Source organism: Rhineura floridana, chromosome 6, assembly GCF_030035675.1.
Source record: "Rhineura floridana isolate rRhiFlo1 chromosome 6, rRhiFlo1.hap2, whole genome shotgun sequence".
NCBI lineage: Eukaryota > Metazoa > Chordata > Lepidosauria > Squamata > Rhineuridae > Rhineura > Rhineura floridana.
Genome location: NC_084485.1, coordinates 92,576,051 through 92,603,926, shown reverse-complemented (window position 1 = coordinate 92,603,926; position 27,876 = coordinate 92,576,051). Strand labels below are relative to the sequence as shown.

The window sequence follows — 27,876 nt, the reverse complement described above, 5'->3', positions numbered from 1 at the left end:
GGAGATCTACACCTACACTTATGCACTTCTTTCATGACCTTTTGGCTAGTATTCTGTTAACATTTTTTGTTTGAAATGAAACAATCCAAAATAGTGTTAGTTATTTTCTTTAATATTTTTGCTTTGATTTGTCATTTCTTTGTTCAAGCTCCTTGACTTAACTCCATATTTCACAGTATAAAGCTAGGCTTAAAAGCAGAGATTGAAATGTTGCACCCTTAGCTGCTACTTGCATTTCAACTCTCTATAGTTGATATACATTGGCAACTGGCATCTTCTGCTTTTTGGGGTTAACTGCTCCAATTTACTTTTCAGAATGTCTCTAATTATTCTTATCATTGAAGTGATTAACACCATGTCCTTTTCTCTTCATAAACTGCGATTCTCATATCCATCATTTTGCCAAAGGTGTTTCTTGCCCTAAGTAGGGCCCAAATTGATAACTAAGATTCCTACGTAATCTATCTGCCAATTAGCTTTGTTGTAGTTGATTTCGACTTATGGCAACCCTGTGAACCAGCGACCTCCAATAGCATCTGTTCAGATCTTGTAAGTTCAAGTCTATGGCTTCCTTTATGGAATCAATCCATGTCTTCTTTGGCCTTCCTGTTTTTCTACTCCCTTCTGTTTTCCCAGCATGATTGTCTTTTCTAGTGAATTATATCTTATCATTATATGTCCAAAGTATGATAACCTCAGTTTTAGCTTCTAGTGATAGTTCTGGTTTAATTTGTTCTAACACCCAATTATTTGTCTTTTTCACAGTCCATGGTATGTGCAAGCTCTCCTCCAACACCACATTTCAAATGAGTGTATTTTTCTTTTATCCGCTTTTTTCACTGTCCAGCTTTCACATCCATACAAAGAGATCGGGAATACCATGGTCTAAATGATCCTGACTTTCAGTGATACATCTTTGCATTTGAGGACCTTTTCTAGTTCTCTCATAGCTGCCCTCCCCAGTCCTAGCCTTCTGATTTCTTGACTATTGTCTCCTTTTTGGTTAATGACTGTGCCAAGGTATTGATAATCCTTGACAAGCAGGGTATGGAGTCGACATGTCAAACATTTGACTCCAACTCCGATTCCTCTATTTTTCTACTGTCCGATTCCGACTCTGACTCCTCCATAAATGGCAAATGTATATTAATTTTATTTTGAAGTCGGAGTCAGTACATTTCTACCAATTCCGACTCCGACTCCACCCAAAATTGCTTCCGACTCCACAACTCTGACTCCAAAGCCCTGTTGACAAGTTCATTGTCCTCATTGTCAACTTTAAAATTACATAAATCTTCTGTTGTCATTACCTTAGTCTTTCTGATGTTCAGCTGTAGTCCTGCTTTTGTGCTTTGCTCTTTAACTTTTATCAGCATTCATTTCAAATCGTTACTGGTTTCTGCTAAGAGTATAGTATTGTCTGCATATCTTAAATTATTGATATTTCTCCCTCCAGTTTTCACACTTCCTTCATCTTGGTCCAATCCCACTTTCCATATGATATGTTCTGCGTATAGATTAAACAAGTAGGGTGAGAAAATACACCCCTGTCTCACACCCTTTCCGATGGTTTCTCCATATTCTGTACTTACATTAGCCTCTTGTCCAAAGTATAGGTTACATGTCAGAACAATCAGATGCCGTTGCACCCCCATTTCTTTTAAAGCATTCCATAGTTTTTGATGATCTACATAATCAAAGGCTTTGCTGTAATCTATAAAGCACAGGGTGATTTCCTTCTGAAATTCCTTGGTCGTTCCATTATCTAACATATGTTTGCGATATGATCTCTGGTGCCTCTTCCCTTTCTAAATCCAGCTTGGATGTGTGGCATTTCTCACTCCATATATGCAGGGCCAGCTCCAAAGGGCGGCAAGGTAGGCCCTGGACAAGGGCCCCTCCGCTCCCCTTCCACTATCCGCGGAGCTTCTGAGCCACTCGCCATTCTCTCGCTCCACGTACCTTTCTCTGCTGACTTCTTTTGTGGCTGTGTGCAGTGCGCGTGCAGTGCTTCCATTAACCAAGATGGCAGCCAAGGTTTCCCTAAGGTGCTGATGCCCCTGCCACCATCTTGGTTGACAGTAGAGATGCGTGCCCGTAGCAACATGAGTGCCATCAACAAAGATGGCGGAGGCTTCAGCCCCTTAGGGAAACCTTGGCCGCCATCTTGGTTAATGGTAGTGCTGCACGCGCAGCCCACATAGCTGCAAAAGACAGGAGACAGGTAGGTGGGGTGTGCTCATGGCTGCGTGTGCATGTGTGCATGCGTGCATGTGCACATGCCAGGACCCGGGGCAAGCTGGTGCCCAAGGGCCCCAGCATCCCTGGGGCCGGCCCTGCATATATGGTCAGAGCCTTTATTGTATAATCTTGAGCATTATTTTACTTGCATGGGATATTAAGGCAATAGTTCGATAATTACTGCATTCCCTGGGATCCCCTTTCTTTGAAATTGAGATATATATTGAACGCTTCCAGTCTATGGGCCATTGTTTAGTTTTCCATATTTCTTGACAAATTTTAGTCAAAATTTGGACAGATTAAGTCTCAGTAGCTTGTAGCAACTCTGTTGGTATGCCATCTGTTCCTGGTGATTTGTTTCTTCCACGTATTTTAAGAGCAGCTTTCACCTAACATTCTAAAATTTCTGGTTCTTCATCATACAGTTCCTCCATGAATGAATCTGTCATCCTGGCATCTCTTTTATAGAGTTCTTCAGTGTATTGCTTCCATCTTCCTTTTATTTCATCCTGGTCAATCAGTGTGTTTCCCTGTTGATTATTCAACATCCCTACCCTTGGTTTAAATTTCCTTTTAATCTTTTGGAATAGGGCTCTTGTGCTACCCTTTTTGTTGTCCTCTTCTATTTCTATATAATAACCATTGTAATAGTTCTCTTTGTCCCTACGTACTAGTCGCGGTATTGTTGCATTTAGGGTTCTGACCGTGTTTCTATCTCTTTTGCTTTTGCTTTCCTTCTCTCTTTAACCATTTTAAGAGTTTCTTCAGTCATCCATTGAGGTCTTTCTCTCTTTTTAACTAGAGGTATTGTCTTTTTGCATTTTTCCCTGATAACTAACTTCATAGTTGTTCTGATTCTCTGTCAACTAAGTTTAAAGCCTCAAATCTGTTCCTTATTTGATGTTTATATTCTTCTGGGATATTATTTAAATTGTATTTTGGCATTATGATTGCTGTGTTCTTATTTAGCTTTACTCTGATTTTCGATATGACCAGTTCATGATCTGTACCACAGTCCACTCCAGGTCTTGTTTGCACAGAAAGTATGGAACTTCTCCATTTTCTGTTACCAATTATAGAATCAATTTGATTCTTATATTGACCATTTGGTGATGTCCACATGTACAGTCTTTTTTGTTGCTCAAAAAATGTGTTCGCAAGAAACAAATCATTGGTTTCACAGAATTCAATAAGTCTTTCTCCTGCTTCGTTTCTATCTCCTAAGCCCCATTTTCCCATAATTTCTAGTTCTTCTCTGTTCCCTGCTTTTGCATTCCAGTCTCCCATGATGATCAGCACATCTTGTTTTGGTGTGTGATCAATTTCTTCCTGTACTTCTTCGTAAAATCTATCCAATTCCTATTCTTCTGCATTTGGTGTTGGAGCGTAGACTTGTATGATGCTTATGTTAATAGGTTTCCCGTTAAATCTCATTGATATAACTCGCTCAGACCTTGCGTTATAGCTCTTGTTTTTGCTACATCACTTCTCACTATTAAAGCAACCCCATTTCTTCTTAATTTCTCATTTCCTGCATAAAATATTTTGCAGTTGCCTGATTGAAAATGTCCCATTCCTGTCCATTTTAATTCCCTCACTCCAAATATTGTAATGTTGATACATTCCATTTCTTTCTTGACAATTTTTAACTTTCACTCCATGTTTCTATTGTATGCGTTGTACAACTCCAGACTCTCCTTCCACATCTGTGTGCATCAGCCTCTGGGCTTCCTTTCGGCTTTGACGCATCTGCGTCAGTCACACTGCTACTCGTACTTATCCTTTGTTCTTCCCCAGTAGCTTGGTGAGTGCCTTCTGACCTGCGCTATCTTGTGTTGCATTTTGGATACTCTGTTCATAGGGTTTTCGTGGTAAGAGGTATTCAGAGGTGGTTTACCATTGCCTTCCTCTGAGTTTGGATGCATCTTAGTCTGGTGTCTCAGCTTTGACCATTCTGCCTTGGGTGCCCCTGCTAGGAATCTAGCCTCTTGGTCTAGACTCCTGGCGACATTGTTCTCAGCTTCTTCAACACTCTCAAACCCCCTCACAACATTAAGATGTGCATCCTAGAGGGGGCCAATTAGCTACATTTCATTATATTTTCATTGCTTGTTCTTGTTTTCCAAACAATGCAAGTTTAAGGCAGCTCTGAACCACTTTGCCTTCAGGACCTTTCTGATGGCAAGAGAAATTTCTCCTATTTTATAAACAGAGAAGACTAATTCCTCAGAGCCTTGCCCTCAACTAAATTTCAGCTGAACAACTCTATTATGTTCTTTTGTTTTTCCAAAACTGCAATCTCTTAGGTTCTTCTATTTTGGGAGAATTGCAAGTAAGCATGTAAGTATATAGAAATTAAATTGCTTACATGTCAAGCTAGGAACAAAGTCCATAGCTGGAGGGTTTCCAGAGATTGTTCCTCTATCCTTGGCAAAGTCTGAATACCATCACTGTAGTATTTTAGCAATGCAATCCTTGGAAATGCTAGCTATTCAGACATTAATTGAATCTGGTAGTTTGCTAACCACATATGTTTCCCCCTTATTTAGAAATTCCCAACTGATGTGATCCAGACAAACACATGGCAACCTCTTTGCACTCTGTGGGTCTTGTAGCATATCTTTCTTAAAAGTGGTTTCCTTTGCATTGCATGTTCAGCTAATTTTTAACGTTTGGGGAGCTTTCAGAACTTCACTTTGCAATATTGTAGGCAATAAAAGCCCCACTTAGAATGTACAATCCCTTCAAGTTTACATCTAATATGATTGTTTGTATATGCCATTTGAAAGGACTACTTTCATTTATTTATTTATTTTATTATACAGCCACAAGAGTGGCTGTATACTATAGCCAGCATGGACTTTTCGCATTCCACAATGTTAAATTGAAAATACCCCTCATGCCATTCTGATGTTTCCCATAAGCTCATTTCAAAACAGCCTTAAAAAACATAGACCTGAATTAAGAAATGCTTGCTTGACAACCCTCTAAATTTCATGGTGATACACAAAACAGTCGGAGAGAATTGAGAGTTCAAATTGTAAAAAGTGAGGGGGGGAAACAGACCACATTTTTTCTGTCAGTGTTCTCATAATTTGTTGAAATTAATTAAACATCAGCCATGTTCACAGAGTACCTGTAATCCTATTACTGACCTTGCCCCATACTCTGACCTTTGGAGATGGCAGGTGTTGCCACCACTCACCATATGCTCAGAGGCACATGTTACCAAATTCTTCCAAGCTACACAGCAAGTGGATGGGACTGTGAAAGACCAACCCAAATTGTGTTTGCATTTTGACAAATATGTAGGGCAGTCCAATATCTCAGAGAGGAGGTCAGGTCTCCTGCTCCCCTGGTGCATTCACTACAGTTGCCCAATTTCCCTGCTTTTTAAAGTTTGATAGAAATATCTGTGGGCTTATAGGTACATTCTTAAACTGCAAGGTATTTTGCCTATTATGAATTAGATTTATATCTCACCCTTTCTTCCAGTAGAAGCCCAGTTCCAACTATTAAAAATGCCATCCTGGACTCCTTTAGGAAGAAGGGCAGGATATAAATTTAATGAAATAAATTAATGAATAATTACATGAAGTTAAATGTCTATATCAAGGCATTGTGTGGTTTGAAATATATGGATTAATCTCTGAGAGCTTGATGTGTAGGTCTTATTTTGTGATGAGAGACTGGACTTGGATGCCTTCTGCTCCTTTCCAGGCCTTTGACTGTATGATGTTCATCTAAAATGGCCTAACCAACCTGGTGCCCTCCAGTTGTTTTGGACTGTAGCTCCCATCTGATGGAAGCTGGTATCCAAAACACCTGGAGGGCACCAGGTTGGCAAAGGTTCATCTCAAATGAAATTAGCTATTTCTTCTAAACGGTTTTACTAAGCTAGGTACTAACACTATCCACTCTGTAATTATTTATTATTTCTTTGCCAACCTCGGTAAGATGTTTTATTTTAATGAGTGCTCCTAGTACCCTTTCATTTTAGAATGAATCACATGATGGGCCACTCAGAGAAGAGCCATGCCATGAAGCTGGAGATGTTTTAATTGCCTTCAAATAGGAAACTCACTAAGAAAATGTCAATGAGGGCAGTTTGTTCAGTGAGCAGTTTTATGGCAGCAAATGTAGGGATTGGGAGATGGGGGCAGGGGGAGAAGTATTGCCTTTTGGACACTGTTGAACACTTGACTCATCTCTTAGTATTTAGCTCCCTTTGAACTTCAGTGCTCACCATCAGGCACTTCTTCCCTTTGAAGGAGCAGGTCCTTAGTCTGCGGGTGCTCCTGGATCCATATTTGTCATTAAAGGCCCACATGACATCAGTGACTAGGAGTGCCTTGTACCAGCTTTGGCTGTTAAGACAGCTGCGGCCGTTTCTGGACCAGGATAGCTTGATCACCGTTGTCTATGCACTGGTAACTTCCAGGTTGGATTACTGTAATAGGACTGCTGTTGAGGTTGGTCCAGAAGCTGTACCTGGTGCAAAAGACTGCTCACTGGGGCAGGGTATCACCAACATGTCACCCTGCTGCTGAAAGAATTGTGCTCGCTGCCTATTAGTTACCGGGCTAAGTTCAAGGTTCTGGTTTTGGTGTACACAGCCCTATACAGCTTGGGACCAGGATGCCTGAAAGACCATCTGACCCCTTATATATTCAGTCGACCACTAAGCTCTGCAGGTGAGGGCCTCCTGCAGATACCATCTTATCAGGAGGTACATTCTGCACAACATAGGAAGCAAACCTTTAGTGTAGTGGCACCTACCCTTTGAAATTCCCTTCTCTTAAATATTAGGCAGCTGCCATTTCTGTTACGTTTTCAGCGCCTACTGAAGACCTTCCTCTTTCAACAAGCTTTTTAAGGAGACATTATCCCAGTCTGCGTCTGTGCTGGAATTGCTTTTTAATACTTTTAAAAGCTTTTTTCAAAAAGATGTTTCTAAATATGTTTTGTTGTAACATGTTTTTAAAGACGTTTTATTTTAATATATTTTAAAGTCTGTTTTTATGATGTTTTTGAGTGTTCTTAGTGTTTTTGTTTTCCGCCCTGGGCCCATACTGGGAGGAAGGGCAGGATATAAATAAATAAATAAAGTTAGGCCAGTGGTACATTTATGTGGAGGAGAGAAATGCAAACTTAAGAGTATGTGTCATATCTTTGAAAGATCAAATCTACATCCCAAAATTCAGTGATCAAACTAAATGTGTGTCAACATGTCCATGTTAAAAATGGCCATATGAAACCACAGCGAAGGAAGGTGGAAGGAGTCAATACCTCCAATGACAGCAGCCTGATCTTGGCAATGGTCCCCACAAGAGCAAGAAGTGGGGTGAAGAGTATTAAGGGCTATATTGCACCACCCTTTCTTCTTATCCCCAAATAGGTAGCTGGTATATACATTCACAAACATGTCTCAAAGAAAACGTGGAATTAATTCTATTCATTGAGTGTGTTCATCTTTGTTGCTGTAGTCCAGTGGTTCCCAACCTTTATGAGCATGGGACCCCCTTTATAAGCTGAAATTTTTTTGTGACCCCCTCCCCCCAGGGAGGCAGGCTGGCTGCCAGAAAGGAAGGGGGAAAGCAGCCTTTCTTTGCAGCCTTGCTTCTTTTTGCTTCACAAAAACCCCTCTCCTCTCATTCTAGGTAAGGGTGTTGCCAGTAGCGGCAGTGCAAGGAGACGGGAATCAGTGATAGTAATCCCCTCTTCTTCCTGGTAGCCCCACCCTCAGCCTCTTTTGGCATCTGCCATGTATTTTGTAGGCAGATGCCTGCCTTAGTGCGCCTGAAAGACGCTTTGATGCTTCAGCAAAAGGCCTCCCCTCTCGTTTGGAGCAAGGGGGAGGTGTCATCTGCAGCGGCAGTGGGAAGCAGACAGTGTCGAGGGAGTGAAGACTTTTTAATAAATAAATAAATAAATAAATCATTTCTTTACTGTTCACGGCCCCCCTCTGGATTACTTCCCGGCCCCCCTGGGGGTCCTGGCCCCCAGGTTGGGAACCACTGCTGTAGTCAAAGGCATTCCAATGGCGTAACACTGTTGCAAAAGACAATCAGGCTCATGGACAAACCATGGTTGTCTTTGTGATTATCTAGGCAGCGTTCCTCTTTTTCTTGTTGTTTTACTCCATTCAGAATTATATTTCTTAATTCTTTCTCCAGTCATAAGTGATACAGTTGGTTTAGCTACACTATCTTCTACTTTTACAATCATTTGTATTTCTGCATAATATACTGAAGTTATGACATTATTCAGCCTGCTGCGTTTGGAAGCAAGCTCTCCTTTTTAGCTTTATTACCATGCTTCTGGTGCAAAAATATAGAACAAACCAACATACACAAAAAGCCAACTAAATTATTTGCATAATATTTCAATTAAATTTAGAATGCATTTTAGAAAGCAAAGCAGCAATGAAAGAACAAAGTGCAAAGCTTTCAGATCTGCATGGGGAAAATTCCTTCTGCTCATAGAGGGCATCCACCTCTCTTGCTAACATGTTCTATTGAGTGAAAATGTGGGATATTTTGAGAATGGAAAAGCTGCATCTATCTATTGATCGATCTGTCTGTCTGTCTATCTATCTATTCATTCATTCATTCATTTTTGTTTTTCTAGCCAAACAAGTATGCCTAGCTGAAAAAATTAGCTGTGGAGATTCCAGCAACAAATGCATTCCTTCTTCATGGAGGTGTGATGGAGAAAAAGACTGTGAAAGTGGAACTGATGAGGCTGGATGTACTAATGGTGAGTATACCCATGCCATTTTTTGACTGCAGTGAACCCAAACTCCAAATCATCTGATGTGCATTCCTTCCCACCTATATTTCCTGTCTACCCCGACCTTTCTGATTAAATACATTAGTACTGCATTGTGCAGTGGGATGGGATCTACAGCTATAAAAATCTATAATTGTTTAACAATATTTAGTAAGTTTAAGGAAGAGAGTTGAAGAAAATCTCACACCAACATTGAATATGGGGTCGCACAGGCTACCTTATCTACATGAACCCCACAAGCATCCATGGAGCATAGAAGGATTGGGGACTAGTGTGGACTGCAGACTGCCTCTGCCATTGGGGAGTAGTGGTGGAGAAATATTAAATTGGAACATTATTCCTATAGAAGGATGTCATTCTAAAAACAAACTTCAAACTGTGGAAGTAATATTATAGACACAGGGTCAGAATCTACATAATGTATTAATAGTTCTTCAAGGAGAAAATGTGTTCCATAAAGTGTACTGCAAAGTTAAAATGAGAAAATAGTTCATGGGATTCCTGAGAAAGCTGAATATGCTCTGTTTCCCAAATGCAGGTGTAAGTTTTTCTTAGCTATTGTAATTAAGATACGTATTTTCCTTATTTTTAGCCATTACTTTTTGCAACATGTGTGCCTATGTGTTAGTTTGGATTTAGGAATGTGGAATATAGGTTAAATCTCACCCCAGTCCTCTTCAGCCATTAACAACAGGTGACTGTTATATGACCATTCTGTGATTGAATAGGCAATAGTTCTGTTTTTAGCAATTTGTGATAGACAAGGTTTCAAGCAAGCAGACTATGCCACTGTTTTTCTCTTACCTATAATTGCTGAAACCACTATGGATGAATAAAAGACATTACATGAAGGATAAAAGGAGTGTCTCTCATAGGGATGGGGGAGAAATTCAACTCAGTTTGCATTTTTCAAAACAATATGCGAACCAAAACAGTCATCACTCAAAACTTGCACTTCTCCAGATTTTGCAATGGAGTTCTCCAGTCAAGTAATGTGTACAAAATGCGTATATTAGGGTAAAGTGGACATCAGATAATACACAAAAATGCTTTATTTTAGGGGAAATTGCTTTGCAAAAATGTGTATATTGAAGAAATTTTCATACAAAAATGTTTATATTAGGAGAAATTGGCACTAAAATACTAATGAATTTTCATGAGGATTTTTAAAAAATCACAAACTGATGTGGAGAATGCACTCCTTTTGTGTGAATGGCCTCACAAACATAAAAGAGGTTGATTTTATGTGAACAGCTGGGGCTTGTGTCACACACTGACTGGAATTAAACATGGCAGACCAATAATCAGAAGATGGAAAAATGCTTTGGATACCTGTATGCCCCTGCTTCTTGTTCCACTTTGAACTGTTGCTGGTTCTCTTTTCTTGGAAAGGAGCACATTTGTCAAATTAAGCCATTCTTCTCTGGATGAAGATCCCTCTCTCTGCTGTTCTGAAGTCTTCCGAGTTTTTAAAGGATTGATTTCAATCCTTTCTGTTATCCAAATCTGATAAAATCCCTCTAAGCTTATCTACCGATACTCTGTAAGCATCCCTGTTTCTTTTCTGTTTAGAATCTTTCCCATCCTGTGTCTCTCATCTTTGCTGTGCACTTCTCCCAGAACATTGATTTGGGGGAAAACACAATGTTTTGCTTCTCTCTTCCTTCTTCCAGAGGCCACGGGGGCTTTCTTTTTTGCCTAGCTTGCTTGCTTGAAGGTTCATTTGCAGCTATCAAGCTCATCCTCTGAAATGTGATGTCTCCTGTCACATTGGAGGCTGTGCCTTTCACTGAAAGTATCTGAATTTCAAAGTAGTACTACATTCCCTATAACTTTTTGAAGGGGAGTTCATCATTGTTAAAAGTAGTTTTCTCATCTCACTGTGCAAAGCACACACACATACACACACCCAGCAACTAGAGGAAGTGTCCAGAAAGAAAACTCAATAGCTTTTTTCTAAAAAACCCTATGAATGCCATCATTTTTAAAGAACTTTGCTGAGTTTGTACCTGAGGATTTATGCCACTCTAAACCTTTGTTAGAAAGGGGTTGGACTGTGTTGAAGCAGAGCTTTGGTAGTGAGCTCAAATAGCAACGAATCCTTTGGATAATGGCTGGCAAAGATAGGGACTTTCCAGATGATAAAGTTTACTGGTGAGGGATTGTCTAGCTATCATGAGACATCATGTCAAGAAATGCTCTTGTGTGGGGGAATCCTTGTGTATCACATTCAAACTGCTAAGTCAGATTGTTGTGACTGAAGCATGTGCATTGACCTTAAGTGCTGTCCTGGGGAGAGGTTTCCTTGCGATAATATCACAAGTGCTTGTTGGATGGTGCCTAGGATATAGCCAAACACATCACAATTTGGTTCCCTATATATCTGTGTCTTTTTGAATCCCTTGCCAGTTTTGAAAGGCACTTTCTGTGGTTTTTTAATTTCTTCTTTAGATGCCTGCCACGTTGAGAAAATTAACAAGAAAAACAGTACAGCAGTAGTTACCCTTCTCTATCCCACGACAATGGAGGCCTTACTAGATTTAGCTAGCACCAGTAAATTGAGTGGGGCCTTTATCCCACAGGAAAAAGTCCTTCATCTGAAAACGCCCATAATATCCACATAGGATCCATCACCTTCTACTGGAAATTTACCTCATGGAAAGATCCATGTGGCTTCCCTATGTTTCTTTCTAAACTTGTGAGGGGTGTGTACATTTTGGAATCTATCACAGTATTGTTATTGTTATAATTATTGTTATTATTATCATTACTGTTATTAGTATTAGTCCCACAAGGAATGTTTAGTCTATTCTGGTAACTGTATCCATGTATGTTGGGGCAGGGAGGGAGGATAACATCTGTGGCAGCAACCTGTTGTAGTACCGCTATTGTGAAATAAGGGTTAAATCTAACATTGCACAAGCAGAAGGCAAGGCATGCAATGGTTCTTTCCATTCCCCTTATCCCTCAGTACAACTCCGTCCACAAAAATACTCTCCAGAGAGTCCAGGGCCCACTTCAAAAGTATGGGGTGTGTCATGGGGGGGGTTGCCTGAAATGGGACAAAGGAAACTTGTGCTCCACTGCTCCAAATGCCTCCAACCAGATCCAGGCAATTCCTGCCTCCCAGTGCAACCTTATATAACTCATCCTGTAATGTTTTGTAGGTTCCCCTTATTCCCTAGAGAGAACATAAGAAAAAGCCCTGCTGGATCCGGCCATATGTCCTGCGTCCTGTTCCCACAGTGGCTGGTCAGATGTCTAAGGAAGCCCACAAACAGAACCTAAGTGCAACAGCACTCTCCTCGCTTGGGATTCCTTTCATCTGATATACAGAGGCTTACTGCCTCCAACAGTGAATGTACAGCATAGATTTTTGAGGGCTACAGGGGGAAGGGAAATTTTGCTGTTCCCTAAGTATGAAAGGACACAAGAGTGGCTCACTACAAGTAGAACAAACTCTCTGGCAAGGCTTTAGTGGCTGTGTGCTTGCCGATCACAAACCTCCTTGTGGAAAATTGCCAGTGCAGAGGCACCCTAATTCTTCAGAGCATTGATGTTGCTGGCTTACGTCTGCTAAAATTTTGAAACTCTGTCTTTGTCCACAGTCCTGTGAAGGTCTCTCTACATTTTCAGTGATTTATTCCAGAGATTGCAATCAGTCTCCCTTGCCCCAACCAAGTAGCTCTCCTAGGAAAGTCTGGGCTAAATAAGCTGTTAAAAGGCTTTGATTTGGGAATTCCAATAATACAAAGAAAAACTTCCTTTTTAGGGAGTGGTTTTGCTGGCTTGTAAGATAATCTCCCATAGAGACGGCAAAAGACCTCCAGTGTGAGTTGTTATAAAAGCAACAGTGGGAGAGTAATCACCAAGCACAGTGGGATTTGTGCTGCAAAAGCTGCAGTACATTCCCTCCTTCTCCACCGCTATCCACTCACCCATGGATTATGGGCCCCTACATGCTGCTTGTTAGGCAGCGAAGGAACCTAAGCGCCAACCTAAGTGGGAAGACTTGTTTCCACAGTGAACAGAGAAACCACAGTATTTTTGACAGGCTCAGGCTGCATCTTAAAACTATGTTTTAAGCTCCATTTTATACATTGCGGCAAGTTCATTCATCTGTAGGAAAATCACCAACCCTGCTGCCACATCAATATGCTTCAGTTTGAGCATTCTTTACCTGGCATGCAGTAAACAAGATGTAAACTGGAAGTATATATGTAACGACTGTGGTTCCTGCATTTGAAACAGCCCATTGGTCTATCTGAGATCATCTTACAGTGCACTGATTATATATTTCATTTATTATTTGTTCTTCTAGCACACCCTTCACCAAATGGTCCCACGGTGGCTTACAAAACTATAACTGTGAAAAGCAGTACAATTTATGCTAAATTCAGAAAATAAAACCACATAACTACCACTGCCAAAGTAAAAAAAAATAACAGCTCAGAACAGTAGTGCACAGCAATGATGGAGGAGGAAAGACATCCACCCAACCAAAGGTCTGGGTAAAGAAGTGCATCTTGATTAATCATCAAGAAGCATACAATAATGACACAAGACATATTTCAAAGGGGAGATCATTCCACAACTTGGGGTCCACCACAAAGAAGGCCCTTTCAACTGCTCTGCCAACAGTGCTTCCCTTGCTGATCTTAACCCCAGGCAGGTTGGTGTCTGGTCATTTTGTTTTTTGACTTTGCAGAGACCCTTACAGTTGCTTCTCCTCTGGTTAAAGTACACACGGCACTCTTCATATGAACCCAGTCTACTGTGGGTCATGCCCATAATCTTCCCTGTTGGGTGAACACTCTCAGTAGACCACTTTGTAACTTCATTCCCTTCCCAGAATCTGGCGTAGTTCCCTGATAAGTTTGAGTTCAATTACATGTTGCAGTGATCTCTTTAGCAATGCCTTACTATGTAGGCAACTAAGAGTATTATTCCCAAACTTGCATTTGCCTAGCTAATACACATGTGGGAACAAGAATATTTGTGGGGAGAATTGTTACGTGGGAGAAAGTAATGCTTAAACTTCCTTGTTCCCATGGAATATATTGTGTACATTGTGACCCACTCTGGGAAAGTGGTACTTGCAGAGCAATCCAAACATCTCTTACACCAGGCTAGGAGGGTAGAGGTTAGATGAGGTGGAGATGTCCCTCAGCCCAGCTCTCACAGTTCAGCTGGCCACCTGCAGGCAGTGAAAAAACCCCAAATGGTGTTTTCAGGGGCGGGACTGAGCCAGCTCAGGGTCCAACACTCACAGCCATTGCATGGTAGCATCGGGTCTAGTTCTTATGCCCACCCACCTTCTGCTGCCATGAGTGGCAGGACTGCGGATGCGGTGGTAGCTCTGCTGTTCCACAAAGCCCCACCAATGGGGTGGGTGGGTGGGAGTTACGATTGTAGCTTTACTTGAGAAGTACCATTCTGCTGAGTAATATGAAGTATTTTTGCCATCTTTCCACACCTGATCAGAAATCTGTAGAAGCAGAGTAATAGTAAAACTGTTCTGTTCTCTTGACAAGATGATTCAAAAGAGTGGCTTACCAATGACTATAGTACACTGTGACAAATATGTATTTGTATAATTGTATAAATACAGATTGAATAAATCTGTATAAAAAGAAAAAAGGCCAGTTTCTTCCCACAGTTCCATTGTGTAGTGTGACATTTGCTTCCTGTCTCCCTTGCTAGTAGTACCAGCTAATCTGATTTTATGTACTCCCTGAACCATCTAATATTTAGCTTTAATCAATTTTGCAATTAACATAGTGCATGCTGTTTAATTCTACTCTGGAGACAAAACCACCTGCAGTTCAGTGGTCTCCTAGATGAAATATCCATACTATTAACGGACACAACTCTCTCCATTGATCTACTGAGTTGGGCATCCAAAGTGATGTTTTTATCAAGGAAGGGAAACATGGGAGAGCGGCAGAAGCTTCGGATTGATTTTATGGAAAGGATGTCTTACTTAAAACTAGGAAGAGATTAAGCAGAATCAATCCTCCTTTTCCCTTACAGCTGTTTCAACATGAACTCATTCAGACTAGAGAAAAAATTGCACACTGTTTTCAGCATGTATTGTTATATAGCATGTTCAAAAGGGTCTTAAAATACAGTGAGTGAATAAATTATCTTGGGGTGCCCTGCTATAGCACCACTGAGAAGGTTCCTAACTTCAAAGTACACTGGATTTTTCAGGGCATACCTGTTCTTTTCTCTGAGAAGCAGAAAAAATCTTTCAGAGGATTTTTTTTTCTGGTGTGATTTTTCCCCCTTCCATTATGACAGCTCAAGTACACCCTCTGTGATAGACAGATGAATGAGGTCTACCCTCTCCCGTGATTTATTTTTAATTTTTCTACAATTTCTATAATGCTCTGTTAGTATACAAAGTGCTTTATAAGTCTTAATCTAAGACTATGTCACAAGAAATGAAAATGTTCTGCGTGGTGGTTTCTTCCACATTTCTTTTTTTAAAAAAACATAAATCACATGTGTAGATTTGTCATTTAGGTTAATTGCACATGTATCTTATTTTGCCATGAGTACACACTATAGTAAAATGCCATGACAAATGTGATGGACTATATGTGGAATCCATACCCTTCCTTGCCTACTTAAAGGTGACTTCCACACACCAATCTTCACAAGGTGAAGCAGCCAACATTTACCTCCCCAACAACCCTATTTTGTGCTTTGGAAACTGGGATGAAAAATGGTGGACTTGTCTCAGGCCTTCCAGAAAGTCCATGGTCCAAGGTCTACTTTTCTGCTTCTACTCACCTCCCTTAGTTCATCCTTTTTACACTGAAGGGAGTCATATGGAGAACTTCACTGCCAAGGGAAAGAAAAGCACCTGCATCCCTATCCCACCTTGCACTGCATTGAGAAGGACACTTTGGCAAGCAAGGGAGCTTTTATAATGTGCACTTTTTTTGCGCAGTTTAAGCGTCAGGCTTAATGCTCCATTAATGCACTGCTTTGCATTTAATTATGACAAACAGCTTATGTGTTCATGCCAAAGCCACCCTCATTTCTATGTGTGGGTTTGATTATAGGCAACCACAGAGAGAATTTTATTTTTTTGCTTCTTTATGTGAACCTCCAGGATAAATTTGAATATGAGATGAGATGAGCTATTAACTAAAGAACAATGAAGGTTTCTCTGCAATTTCTCCTGGTTTCTAAGGAGCTCTAATACCTTAAGCAGTGATAAAGTAGCAGCTGGCACACCATGTTTTAATTTCTGAATATCCAGGGCATAATGCACAGCATTAATCCTTTCAGCTGCCCAGTAGTTAAACAGCATGTAAAGTCAACGGTGTAGTATTCTTTCCTGCCTTATCTTGTTTATCAGACTTAACAGTTGATAAACCTGCAACTTTTTTTTTCATTTCTGTGCTCAGTTTAGATTCTTCCATGTTCTTTGTCTGTATAAAATAATGAAATAGATTTGGAGGAAACATGTTTTTCTAATGGCTCCGTTGGGCATAAGACCAGATAATGAGGGGTGCCTTGTTATACTTTTTAGCATCGGTGGTGGCAGCGGACTTCATATTTCGTTGAAGTTCTAATCGAAGATCCTATTACATTGTATTTTAGTTGAAAACTATTTTTGAAGATAATTTCTTCATAATGTCTCCTATTTCCTTTCCACTCCTTCCCACAGGCCTGTTTTTCCTTTTATGGGTAAAATGTAGTGTACCAAACTCCAGCTTTCTCCTGAATTTTTTTTTCTTTGCCTCAGTGGAGTTTATGACAGAATGTGCTAAATACTGTGGATATTTAGGCTTTGAAGTGCAGCAGTCTTCATCTCTGCCCTAGTGGAGACTTCCCATCAAGAAAATTAAATTAGTAGAAGTGGAGATTTTACGGGGTGATGGCTTCACTTACGTGTACTAGAAACATGGCCTGATACACCATTATTCAGTATAGTTGTGCCACTGGGAATCTGTGTCTTGGTTGTTATAGCTGCAAGGTTCTCTTACTGAAGTGAGTTTTTCTTACTCCATTGGATCAACTTAGATTATTCTTATTCTGCCCATTGACTCAGAAGTTGACCGTAGGCATGGAAAGTGGGGGGAATTTCTGCTCTGCTTTTGATAATTGGGTCTCCAGGGTGTGCTCACTCCCAGGCCATGTATTTTCTTGAGAATCTGAAATCCAAAATGTGTGTGTTATTTTTATTTTTTTCAAAAACCAAGACAACTTATTTCCTCCTTTGGGACGGAGGGTGGGATAGAAATCTAAAAAATGATAATAACAACTTAAGTATCCACAAATATAAACAAATCTCTCCATTTATGACTTCAGTACATTCTAACAATGGATATAGTTGGATAACAATTATTTCTTGGTAATGCTCCTATATCCATTGAAAAAAGATGTCATTTCTTTGTTTATATAATGCAAAACTACCTCCATTTTTCATTGTTTGCAGTTTAAAAGGGGGTCTCGATAAAAGAGGTTTTTTTAATTAACATTCAAAGCCTCAGTAACCACTCTTTTTTACAGCACAATCCAAAGTAGTGTAAGTAAAATTCCACCCAATTCCTCCTGAATGGAATTTGGAACAGGGTAACTTATGCCAACATAACTTGAGCTGGTGCAATACCGGCTTTCTGTAGTTAGGATTGTTCTGTTAGACAGTTTTATACCACAGGAATTTGTTAATGGCAGCCTGTCAAACTTGGGAAAGAATTCTTTCTCATCTTCAGATAAGCCAGCAAGCGCATCCAAGCAAACCTCCTTCCATGGGCCTACTTTGTAACTCTTTTTAGCTCATGCCCTGCTTTCCGTCTCTATTTCTGGATAACTTCAGTACTTCAGAGGAACAACCACAAAATGGCTAACAGAAGCATGTATGGAAGTGAGTGGGTCGTTACTGATCATTCTGAGGCACCAGACTAGCATCCATCAGCCACTGATTTGATCCAGATCATTTTCAAAATGAGTAACAACTCTTTTGTATCCACAGTGTTTCCAGGGAAACTATTCCAAAATTTCCCTCTAAGCATTTCAGGAACATGATTTTGTGCCACAATTCATATCACTTGCCCATGTTTTTATTATGTGACAAATAATATTAGCAGCTTCAACACGACATGGCATGTACCAAGTATGTGAGCTAATAGCCAATTACACGCATAGCCTCATTTGTTTCTGGGGAAGCTCTTGTAAAATTGCCAGTTTAGCTGACAAATCTCATCCAGACTGGATAATAAGTGGGTACACATCATTCCACTTTCAGAATAGTTCAGTACAAACTGAAAATAATGTCCTGGGAATACTAATTGTTTGCAATGCTGTACTTTTTGTATTGAGGGCAAAAACCATTAAATAACCTGATAGATCATTTTGTGAGTGGCAGATTGAAAAATGTATGGAGTTAACTCTCTGTGAAAAGCTCATAGCCTTGAAAACTGTTTGCATATATCTACAGATCTGAGAAAAAATGTTTTCACAATACATTTATCTGTGATATTTGTGAGGAGAAAGTGTTACCTTTATAAAATAGCCTAAAACTACTGTGGCATGTATATAAATGATTGTTTTACCAGTTAATTTATTAAATTGGTTACAGTTAGTCAACTAAAAACAAAAGGAAGCAGTTTCATACTATTTTGTAATCTTTTAAACTCAATCTGAACTCTTTGAACCTTTCTCACCCTTAGAAAACCCAAGATGAAGAACACCCAGGTTTTACTTACTACAACCCATAAAGATGCAGTCATTTCAGGCAGTAGATCTGGGGTGCCATAAAGCACGGGTTGAGAACATTTTTTCTCTTGAGGGCCACAGTCCCTCAGAGGTAATCTGTCAGGAGTAGTGGATGGGGCCAAAGGCAGAAGTGGGCAGGGTCAGATTCAAAAGAGAGCAGGATCACCCCTTTCCCCTCTCTCATTCTGATATCCCCTTCTCTCCCTCCCTCTCTCTTTTTTTGACACACTCTTCTCTCTCTCTCCCACTTCCTTTCCACCCAGCAGTCTATCAAGAGAGGAACAGATCTCGCTTGCCACAAATCTGAACTGATCACTAGCAGAGGACTTTTGAAATTAGGCCAAGGGCTGCAGTTTGCCTAAAGTATGGTAATATTTTTTATTATTTACTGCCTTGGAGGGGCACCATTTGGACTTTGTCTCAAGTTCCAAAATAACTTGCACCAGATCTGGAACTGTTCTTCCAGTACTGCTCTCCCCCAAGGTTAATCTGGCCATAGCAACAGCATACCATTTGGTCAACCAGCCAGTCAGAGCACCTATACAGAAACTCACAGTTATGAGACACATTTTTACCTGACCCCTTTTTTTAAAATAATAAAGCAGTCTTAAAGAAAAGAATGCTAGAGACAAGTAAATCCCCTTACATACACTTCATTTGATCTGTTTTAATCCTGTGTTTTTTTCCTTTTCTACACATGCGCACATATATATACAGAAAAAAAACTGTAGGAAATTAAATACCTTATGCCAGTTGGATCAACCATCATAATTTTCTCTAACTGCATATTTTCAGTTTTCTTGTGAAAAAAACAGGTATGTACATTTGGTCATAATATATATGCAGTTATATGAAGGAGATCCTCAAAAAGGTCATCAACAAACCACTTATATGATGGCGATACATTGATGACATCAACTCTATCCATCCATCTATTAAGTTTACATTTAATAGTACAAATGATAATCCGCACATCCCTTTTCTTGATGTCCTTGTCACCATTGAAAACAACAAAATAGCCACTGATCTCTACAGCAAACCCACTGATGCCCACACCTATTTAAACTGGAAATCCTGCCATCCTAAGCATGTAAAGAAATACATTGTGTATAGCTTAGCTCTGAGAATCAAACTTATTTGCAACACTGAAGATAAATACCAGAGAAGGATCAGTGAACTTAAAGAACACCTTCTTCTGAGAGGATATCCTCCACATATTATTGATTGCAACATCCACCAAGCCTCCATTCTGTCCAGAGAAAACCTTCTCCATAATAATGAGGTGTCAAAGAGCAGAGAACAACGGATTCCATTTGTGGTAGATTTCCATCCAGCATCTCCTATCACCAAGCATTCAGGGAGAGCTACCCATTGTTGGAAAATCTGAGCATCATGCTAGAGCCATCAGCAGGCCTCCTGTTGTAGCATTTTGCCAGCCTCCTAATTTGCGCAGACTGTTAGTGAGTGCTGTGCTTAAGCCACCTATCACCAATCCTGGGTCTCATCCTTGTCATTCCAAACGCTGTATCACCTGTGTGTACCTCAGGGAGACAGCTATTTTCACAAGCACTAGGACAGGCAGGACATATTACATCAAACAGAACATCACCTGCAGGTTCTGCAATATAATTTGTCATCGAATGCAAAAGACCAGGATGTTATATCCAATATGTAGGAAAAACCACAACTGACCTACGCACAAGCTTCAGAAACCACAAATCGTCAATCTTAACAAAAAAAGTGGAGGAACCACTTACAAAACATTTCAGCGTTGAGGGTCACAGCCTGTTGGACTTTTCTATAACAGCTATAGAGATGCCAACAGATCCAGCAGCATTGACTAAAAGGGAGAACTTTTAGATGTACTCTCTGGACACATTGGCACCACATGGCCTGAACCTGGAGGACAGTACCACCACTACTTAGCTTCTGCAAGTGAAGCCCCTCTGAGTATTCCATCCTCAAAGCTCTATAACTGCCACCTTGGTGACAGCATTTGTAGGTTAGCAGCTGATGAAGGCAGAAGCCAAAACGTTTTGGTAATACAATAAAAAACCTCTGTTTTGTTAATCACAGTGTATGTGGGGGGGGGGCTATAGATGAATAAATATGCTTCTCTTTTTTCCCTCTCCCCCTCTCTTCTTTTATCCCCTTCACGTTTTTAAAATGAAGGTAGGGAAAGTAATTGTCATTTACTGCTTTCACTTTCAATGCTTTTTGCCAAACTTCCCTGTTATCTAGGATTATTTAACAAAAACATTTTTGAAAGCTCCTTAAAAAGAATAAAGTGGCTTCTTCATTTGCAATACAGGAGTTCTTTCTAGGGACTTGGAACCTTTAAAAGCAAAAGAAGTAAATCACTATCTTTCCCCTCACATACACATATAGAAACTCATACCATAACATAATAGATAGCAAAATCAAAGAAAGTAAACAGATGGCTTGTGCCAAAGCCAACATACCTCATTTATGATCATCTAGCACTGCATCCATTCATTATTTGAGATAGCCTTTGATGGGAAAGCACATTGGTACATTTGTAGGTACAGAGGAGATGAGGAAGATGTATTAAATTAATTTGTATCAGATGCTGGAGAAGGGTCATTTTTGCACATATGTGTGATATTCTCTGATTTACATCTTTGGCAAATTTCAAAAGACAGAGAAAAGGTATACAAGCAGAGGAAGGGTGGAGATGAGCTAATGAAGAAAGAAAGAAAAAAGCTTGTTAGACCCCACCCCACCCCAGGAAATGCAAATAAATTCACAGTTTATTTATTTATTGCACTTGTATACCGCCCCATAGCCAAAGCTCTCTGGGCGGTTTACAGCAACCAAAAACATTAAAATAAATATACAATTTAAAACACATATTTTAAAAACAATTTAAAACACAATTTAAAAATTTAAAACAATTTAAAACACATGCTATTGAAGTATATAAATTGCTTCTGTTCTGCCAAAGAAAAAAAAGGAGGGGATGGCTTATGCAGACTTTGCTTATTGATTTGTAATCCACTCAAATGAAAGTTACAGAGGCAATTTCCTCTTTGCAACTTGGAGTGCTACATTAACAGTGTATAGTCACTGCATCTTTCATGTTTATCAGAACTCTTTGAACTTTTCAGGAAAGCTTTTAGCTATGCCACTGTAAATTATTATCTAGTAGGGGAATGAGGCTAGTGATCCAAGAGGGCTGCTGTTGAGCTATTAAGCAAGATGAATAGGTCAGTTGAAAGTGCCAATTAAGAACAGGGTACTTGGAACAGAAGGAGAGATGGTCACCCTGTGACTGCTAGAAAGTGTTAACAAGATGGTTATGGGATGGATTGTGTCTGCATGGTCTTAAAGTCCCTTCTTAAGTAATACAGTATATAGGCAGGTGAATTATAGCCTACATATATTCCATGTGGGCTTGTTGATAGGACTGAGAAGCTGGAGTAATTTCACAGGACCCATGTTAATGCAAGTTGCAATCCCAAAATCAACAGCCTCAATCTTAGAATGCATAAGCAAATTGCAAGGTAACCCATGAAAAAACACAGGACCCCCCCATCAGAGTAGGTGAATTGTGACATTGTAGCCAAGATCTTCCTGTACTCCTGACTAGTTGATCCAATCTGCTCTTGGGTTCTGTTCAATGCTCTGTTCAATGTTCTTGCCTGTTTGACTATAATGTGAGAGGTAGGGGTTCACTTTTTATATAGTATGTGGAAGGGGGGACTGAAACCCTTACATAACACTCACATTGCCACAATTGTCATGTGCGGGAGACCAATCGTGCAAGCTGAAATGATTTAGGTCTGCCATCACCCTCCTCTTTACCTCGTATTTTGGACAGAAGTGTGGTAGCTGTATGGTACAACATTTGCTTTGCATGCAGAAAGACCCAGGTTTAATCCCTGATATCTCCAGGTAGGGCTTGGAATGTTCCTTGCCTGAAACCTGAAGAGCCAACACCAGTCTATGTAGACAGTACTGAGTTAGATGGACCCATGTTCTCACTTGCTGGCAGGCAGTGTATGTGTATGTTCCAGGGGGGGGGAGCTGGAAGCTGGACATGCTCCAAGGTGAGGGAGCATTCAGCTAGCATCTTCCCACCTCTCTGAGACCAGGATAGCTTGACTTTCTTCATGCATCCCTTTGGGTACACTTAGGCAGCATGAAGCCAAGTAGTCCAGGCACAATGGGAGAAATACCACAAACGCCCTCTCAACCTTGAAGCCAAATCAAAGAAATTTATTCAGAATAATACTGAGAGATACATGAAAGAAAAACAGAATAGTTCTTTGTTTATTTTCTTAAACATTAAAGATCCAGCTGACCTATGGAAGACTGTTGGCGATAATCTGTTATTCACACAGGCAGGGTCACCCCACTGTAGATTTCAGCATGTAGTATCCTTGGATGGTTGGAAGTGGGTAACAAAAGAATATAGGCATCATCTTCTATATTTATGGTGTTTACAGCCAGTTGGCTTTGATTGACAGGTTGCCTGACACAACCAATGGGCTGAGTTGCACGTAGCTGGGAGGTGTCATAACTCCAGAGTCCAGCAGCTATCAAGACTCGGAGTCGGAGGCTGCAGAGTCTCCAGCTGAGGAACCAGACAAGGAGGCAGGCCAAGTTCAGGGCTCTGAACCTGCTGCTGGAGATCAGGAGGCCACTGTGCTTGAGGCTGACAGACAGAACCCCCCAGAAGAACATCCTGTACCACCAGAGCCTATAGGGCTAAAGCCATGACCCTCATGGATGCCTTCCCCTGAGCCCAAGGACCCAAATGCCTCCCACAATACCTTGCCAGTCCAGCAGCACAGAAAGCATACCAGGTGGGAGGCTACAGAACAGAGGAGGAGTGCCCGTCTGCAGGTCAGAGGGTTGGCTCTTTAAGAATCTGAAGTTCTTCACGAGGGAGTGGAGCCTTGGAGAGGTAGTCCAGAGGCTGTTGCTTAAAATGCTTTAGATTGGTTTTTAACTCTTTTTAAATGTTTCAAATATGTTTTTATTGATTTAATATTGTACCGTTTTAACATTTTGCGCTGTGCTGTCCTAGGCTCCTTTAGGAGAAAGGGTGAGATAAATAAATATTTATTCATAAATTTAATAAATAAAGGCTCAGTCAATTCTCAACCTTTGTTGGAGCAAGTTGCTCACTTGAAGCAACAATCTGTGGTCCTGCAATTGCTGTCTTGCCCTGTGCGATCCAGCATCAGACCAGGACATGACAGAAGGTGCTATTAACACATGTTGGGAGCTGGGGTGATCAAACTGTTAATTAAAAAAGAGATTGCCTGGCTTTTTCTCGATATTTCAAAGGAGGGTTCAGACTGTGTTTTCGTAAGTAGTGGGAATTAGGTGGCTTGGTGGCTGGAAGGGATGTTAAAGAGACATACCCTGGCAGCGTCAGGCTTTGTTGCATCACCTCTGCCTCCCCCCCCCACCTTACCTCACTCCTTTCCACTGTTTTAAGTTGTTCTTTCCCGGCCAGCTCAGTTCTGGTATTAGAGCCAGGCTTGGTGAATGCAGCAGAGTGGGGTAAAGTAAGATGGGAGGAAAGCGTGGGCTTCACTCTCCTCTTCTGTTGCTGTTTTTTTATATAAAAAGTTAGCCCTATCCCCCCCTCCCATTTCATAGTCAAACAGGCAAGTACATAAAAGTGTTTTATAAACACATGCATGACTAGTCTGACGCTTAGCATTCACCTTTTGGGACCCTTTCCCTTCAGTTTAGTTGCATATCATAGTCTTTGGACACTAGTTCCCTGATAGTGCAAATGACAGCAAGCAAAGAAAGCTGGAATTGGGACTCCTATCTAATTAGATAGAAATGGACTGCCTTCAAGTTGATCTGACTTGTGGCGACCCTATGAATAGAGATTTCATGGTAAGCAGTATTCAGAGGGGGTTTACCATTGCCTCCCTCTGAGGCTAGTCCTCCCCAGCTGGCTAGGGCCTGCTCAGCTTGCCACAGCTGCACAAGTCAGCCCCTTCCTTGTCTGCAACTGCCAGCTGGGGGGCAACTGGGCTCCTTGGGACTATGCTGCTTGCCCACAGCTGCACAGGTGGCAGGGCACGTAACCCCTGAACCACTCACTGTGGGGTGATCCTTAGCTGTCCCTTGACACCCAGGAGACAACTTGCCATAAATAAAGACCACTAGACCAATCTCTTTTTCTTCTTTTTCTTTTTAAAAATCCTCCTCCAGTTTAACCCTCCATTGTCCTTCCCTGTATTATTATTATCTCAACTACTAGTAATCTACGTGGGTTCTCATTGGAATGGAGCAAGAGGAGCAGTATCTATCTCAGCTGCTAACGATAAAATGCCCTCTTACACAAATTAAAAGAACTCTTTTCCAAGAGTGGTATTTCATTTTGCTTAACTTGTAAAAGCAATCATTTCCCTATGGATCTTTGAAAGTGCTGAAACAGGTGTATATATATTTCTTAATACCCAAGCAAATTACACACAATTAAGTGTTTTTAACGGGAGCTCTTGATGGGAGGTGGGGTGGTTTTCTTTTGGTAATTCAATTGACTATTAGTTTTAATTTGGACTGCATCCTCTGGTTCAGCTCTGAATCAGGCATGAAGAGATTGGAGGGGAGGGGAGGGGAGGGGAGGGGGGAATCAAGTCTAACTGTATAGCTCAGAAAACTCATTTGTATGCAAATGCCACATGGTGACTTGCAGGGGAAAATTTCACTGTGTTGCAAAGGGCTTATCAGGGCAACTCAGAAGCTAAATCCCTGCGTACCTCACTGAGCATTTGCCCTATGTGCCCCTCTTAATGTGTTCACAACAAGACATGCTGTGAAATTCTGAAATCTACTTACTCTTGGAGGGGAATGAAATTGGCAGTCATGAGGGGCCAGAGCTAAATATATTGTAGTGCAGATAAGAAGTCTGCAAGATATTACTACAAATTTGAGTCATCCCTGGTTTTTAACTGGAACACTCTTCTATCTGGCTTGCCCAACTGGCTGTGCTGCTTACCTTCAACCTTTCTATGCAACTATTTTGCTGTTTGTTTTCTCCAAATTTCTTCAGTGTGTGCTCTTACTGTTTTACTGACCTGCAGTTCTTGGAGTACTCCAGTTAGATTTGCCACCTTGCTGCTTTCACCCATAACAGTAACTTTGGACCATCTGGTCATTTTTTCCTTTAGCTCAGCCTCAATACTAGACAAGAAGAAGTATTAAATTTGCATGTGTTTCAAAGAGCAAATGAGCCAGGAGTATTTCCCCCCTCTTGATACTCCCTTAGAAGAAACACAGAGTTGGGCACATCCCAGGGGCAACATTTTGAATTCCTACTTGAGTGCTGCACTGCTCAGCTAAAGATACCTTTTCTCCTCCTGCCCATAACATCCTTGCACTCACCACAGATTTAAGGATGGCACAGGTCATGCTGTCCTCAATAGCTCCGTGTTGAGTTAGGAGGCACCAGCATAGGCTAGAAGCATGGAGAGAATCAGAAGTACTGAAACAAACCTTTCCTTAGTTCAATACTCAATATATAATTTATAATGCTCCTGATCATCCTGAGTAGATGAAATAGCCTTTATCCATTTGTTTGCTACCTTTATGACTCTTCCACAGAGCATCTACTTTGTTTGGTCCTTCAGCACACAATCAGGAATACAACAGGGGTCCCAGGGAAAGGCAGATATCTGGGGCGGTATTCAATTAACCATCCCATTAGCACAAGGATAACTGCTAGTGCAACGGAACTTCCCTCCCTCTCCGACCCATCTGCTGTTACTGTGCCCTCCCCAAATCTGCTCTGGAGGGTTGGGAAAACCCCTAGAACAGATTTAGGGCACATATTAAGGGGAGGAGGGAGGAATTCTGTTGCACAAGCAAAAATCCTTGTGCTGATGGAACTACATTTATTTATTTATTTATTTATTCGCTGCTTTTCTTTCACCATAGAACCCAAGACGGCATACATGTGGTTCCCAGACAGTCTCCCATCCAGGCACTGACCAGACCCAGACCTGCTTAGCTTCAGCAAGGTGGTGGCCTCATGTGCCTTCAGACCATAGCCTTACTTAGCACTATGTTGAACACAACCCCTGGTTTCCCCTCTGCTGATAAGCAGGAAACAGGCTGTGCAAACTGCCACCCTTTGGTTCTATAGTGGAATTGGTGAAGTAACATAGCTGAATCAGATGCGCTGCATGGACCCTCCCAGTCCCTAAAATAGGGATGTATAGATGTGCCTTTTGTAGTAGAGGAAAAGAATGAAAATGGCAAGGGCAACCTTGATTACTGCTTTCACTGCGTAACCAATGGAAGCATCGATGTGATGATGATAATAATCAAATGTATACGTATGTACAAGCAATAAAATGCACATTGCATTTCCCCCCAGGGAAATAGGAGACAAAAAGAGATCTGGGAGGAGGATGACTCTTTCAAGAAAGGCTGAAAATATGGAAAACTCTGTCTGTTGGGTAGGCTTGAGCTCTTCTAACTCATCTCTTTTGCTTTTATTCCAAAGTCTGTTCTCCTAGCGAGTTCCAGTGCAGCAACAAGTCCTGCATAGCAACAATCTTTGTCTGTGATGGTGATGATGACTGTGGCGATGGCAGTGATGAGAGGAAGTGCCCGCCCCTCACCTGCAACCCCAACGAGTTTCAGTGCAATAACAGTCTGTGTATCCCGGAGATGTGGGTCTGTGACAACCAGCCTGATTGTGAGGACCGGTCAGATGAGTCGATGGAGCAATGTGGCTACAAAGTGAAGCCACAAGCCATGAGCACCTGTGCAGCTCATGAGTTCCAGTGCGGCAATGGAGAATGCATCCATCTGAACTGGAAATGTGATGGAGATGAGGACTGCAAAGACAAGTCAGATGAACAAGATTGTCGTGAGTGTCCACAGGGCATTGAATGGCACATGGGGAGTCAGCCTTGTCATAGGGTTTTTTGTGGGCCTGTCAACAGTCATCTATCCTAAGGTGATTTCCCTTGCAGTCCAGTCCTATGCATGTTTACTTGGAGGTACATCCCACTGAGTTCAATGGGTCTTACTCCCAAAAGTGAATAGGACCGCAGCCCTAGATTCATGTTTACATGTTGGGGAAGTGAATCAAAGGTTGAAGTG

General features: G+C 41.0%; 1 protein-coding gene across 5 annotated transcripts in view; it reads left to right on the top strand.

The window, feature by feature from the left end:
* Positions 1 to 27,876, top strand: part of LRP8 (LDL receptor related protein 8) — a 312,964-nt gene that overhangs the window by 248,997 nt on the left and 36,091 nt on the right. For 3 of the 5 annotated variants that reach the window (XM_061633020.1, XM_061633018.1, XM_061633017.1), the window contains 2 exons: positions 8,872 to 9,000; positions 27,272 to 27,640. In XM_061633020.1, the coding sequence (XP_061489004.1) occupies positions 8,872 to 9,000; positions 27,272 to 27,640 (498 nt within the window). The remainder of the gene's footprint in view (positions 1 to 8,871; positions 9,001 to 27,271; positions 27,641 to 27,876) is intronic. The other 2 variants (XM_061633022.1, XM_061633021.1) reach the window with 1 other exon arrangement.